We start from the raw sequence: 2453 nt of genomic DNA, 5'->3' as shown, positions 1-2453 counted from the left end.
TTATTAATTACTTAATGACTTAATTATTAAATACTTAATGATTAATTATTAAATACTTAATGATTAATTATTTTTATCAGTTTAATTTCTGATACGATTTCCATACAGGGGAATTCAGATATTAAACTAATTTTTGGAAAATCGGACAGGTAGATGTCCGATTTTCACTTATTCGGACAGAAATTGTCCGAATAAATGAAAATTGACCAAAATTCACCGTCATTTTGCCATTTGGGTTTGAGATCCTTTAAATTCATTTAAATGCACCATTTTATATGAATGGCCAAAAGTTGCAGATTCTGCTCGGTTTCTGCTACCAATCTGCCGTCAAATCATGTTAGCAGATCCTGCTCGGTTTCTGCTGCCAATCTGCTCTCAGATTCTGTGAGCAGGCTCTGCTGGCAGATCATTAGCCTAATGCGGACATAACACATGCCAAATTGCTAGCAAGAGCTGAGGAAATATGTTGCCCATCTGCTGGCATATTGCGCGCATTTTGCTTACTGGGTATGTACCTAATAACTGACTTAAGATACGAGAATATTCTGATGCATAATTCTGAAGATTTATGATAAATAACAAAAAATACAATACCGTATGACATACTTTCCTATATATATACTTCAACCTTTTGATAGAAGGGGTAACAAAACTACGCAGAAAACGCATTGCAAGAAAAGCATTATTGATAGAAAAGAAATAAAATGAAGTTACAAATCGCTTCCCGGACGAACGAACATATGGAGATTGCTACTTTTTTTCGTTATAAGGCTACTTTTTTACGTTATAAGGTTAATGTTCGCGACGTCAAGATATAATAACATTATAAGGTTAATGTTATCTTTGAATCTGCTGCAGAAAATATATTTGGTCCTATCGAGTAAGTAGATTGATATTTTGTATATATATCTGCTTATATATGTTTATTTATTGTTTTATAAGTATATTATTTCTTGATTATATCTGAATATTGTCTCATACGGTCTTATACCGTACCAACTTTGCTAAACAGCGTAACATATTGGGTTATAGAGATTTGGCAGTAACAGACAGTAAGTACAATATAGTAGCGCATATAAAACATTCAGTAGCACATATAAAACCAGGTTTTTAGAGGAAAATCATTTTTTAGTTTTTTATTTTGTATGAAAATTATTTTTTAAGAAAAAATTTCTTTTAAAGTTATTTTTTAGTGATAAATAATACCCTTTTTCTGCGTACAAGTTGGGATTTTTTTATATACTTGGTGTATTTTTTTTACCTTTGTTAGACTTTCTGCAAAACTTCCGAAAAGTTGACATGTTGTTTTTATATGGAAAAGCAGAAAATGAATCTAAACTGCCCAAACATTTAACATCATCAGTTAGATGAAGAACTCCGTGGACATTATAAAAATAAAATGTAATACTATATAGATGTTGACATTGCAGAACAAATTTCTAAAGAGCACATTCTGCAAAACGTAAGTACTGCGTAAGACTACTGGAGACGTGGACGCTAAGATTCTTATAGCTGTATGTAAAAATAAAAAATGTTTATACACTCTGTCGTCTAATAAATCGTGTAATATAGCTGGACTGGTATACAATAAAAATTGACGTAGTTCTGTGACTTTATATTTGGAATATAGTTTGAGAGATTTGGGACGCCTTGCGAAATCTGAAGGACAATACTCTTGTAGACTTAATATTTTTGTATTTATAACTATAATAGCTCTTCCAGATAGTTTCGTCTCACGTGAAAATTTTCCTTGTACCCACGCTTGAAACAACTTTTTCATAACACCTATACAGACTAAGTGCATGTACTCAAATGGAACCTGTGACACCATTCCCATGGGTAATCGTGAAAGTGGACTTCCACCATCTTTGTGGTGAGCGTCATCAAAACGTCTGATGTATTCATCATCCGTTCGAAGAGGATGGTTAATACCATTAAAGATAAAATAATTAGTATTAACATGTATTCCTGATACTTTACATTTGGAACATGGACGTTCAGCCATATGGCCACGATGATGTAATATAAAGGCGCGAACTGGCGCATCTGCTATGAAACATCTAAGCTCTAAGTGGCACTCTTTGGCCAAGGAAATATATTCCGCCATTCGACATAATTCGTTGTACGTCTGTAACAAATTTTTCAAAGAACAAATTAGGATCGTATGGTTTGTGTGAACCTTTGTAAATGCCCACAATTATTGGTAGTGCATTTTGTACATTAGCAATTCGACACTGAATAAGCCAAATATGAATGGTACTTTGTTTATCTAAATTACATCCATCTGTACTAAAATCTAAGACTACCTTGTTAACTGATGTACAAGATATATTATTAGACAAACTGTCAACAACTGCGACTTCCAGATCAAAATGCAAATATTCCCCTGGTGGTACCGCGCATATATCAAGACAACTGCGCGTTGTATCGAGAAGTGTCCTAACATCTTTCGG

General features: G+C 33.3%; 1 protein-coding gene across 1 annotated transcript; it reads right to left on the bottom strand.

Moving 5' to 3' along the window:
* Window positions 1-1203: 1203 nt before the first annotated feature.
* LOC115239494 lies at window positions 1204-2423 on the bottom strand. Its single transcript, XM_029814039.1, has 2 exons — window positions 2307-2423; window positions 1204-2128 (listed from the first exon to the last, which is right to left on the bottom strand). Exon 2 carries the CDS (start codon window positions 2105-2107, stop codon window positions 1364-1366), a length of 744 nt encoding a protein of 247 aa, XP_029669899.1. The 5' UTR covers window positions 2108-2128; window positions 2307-2423; the 3' UTR covers window positions 1204-1363.
* Between the last annotated feature and the right edge of the window lie 30 nt (window positions 2424-2453).

Source organism: Formica exsecta, unplaced genomic scaffold, assembly GCF_003651465.1.
Source record: "Formica exsecta isolate Colony F162 unplaced genomic scaffold, ASM365146v1 scaffold383, whole genome shotgun sequence".
NCBI lineage: Eukaryota > Metazoa > Arthropoda > Insecta > Hymenoptera > Formicidae > Formica > Formica exsecta.
This window is presented reverse-complemented; position numbering and strand designations above follow the sequence as displayed.

Coding starts and splice junctions, on each gene's coding strand:
- LOC115239494 (XM_029814039.1), bottom strand. CDS start 2,107: ATGGCGGAATATATTTCCTTGGCCAAAGAGTGCCACTTAGAGCTTAGA.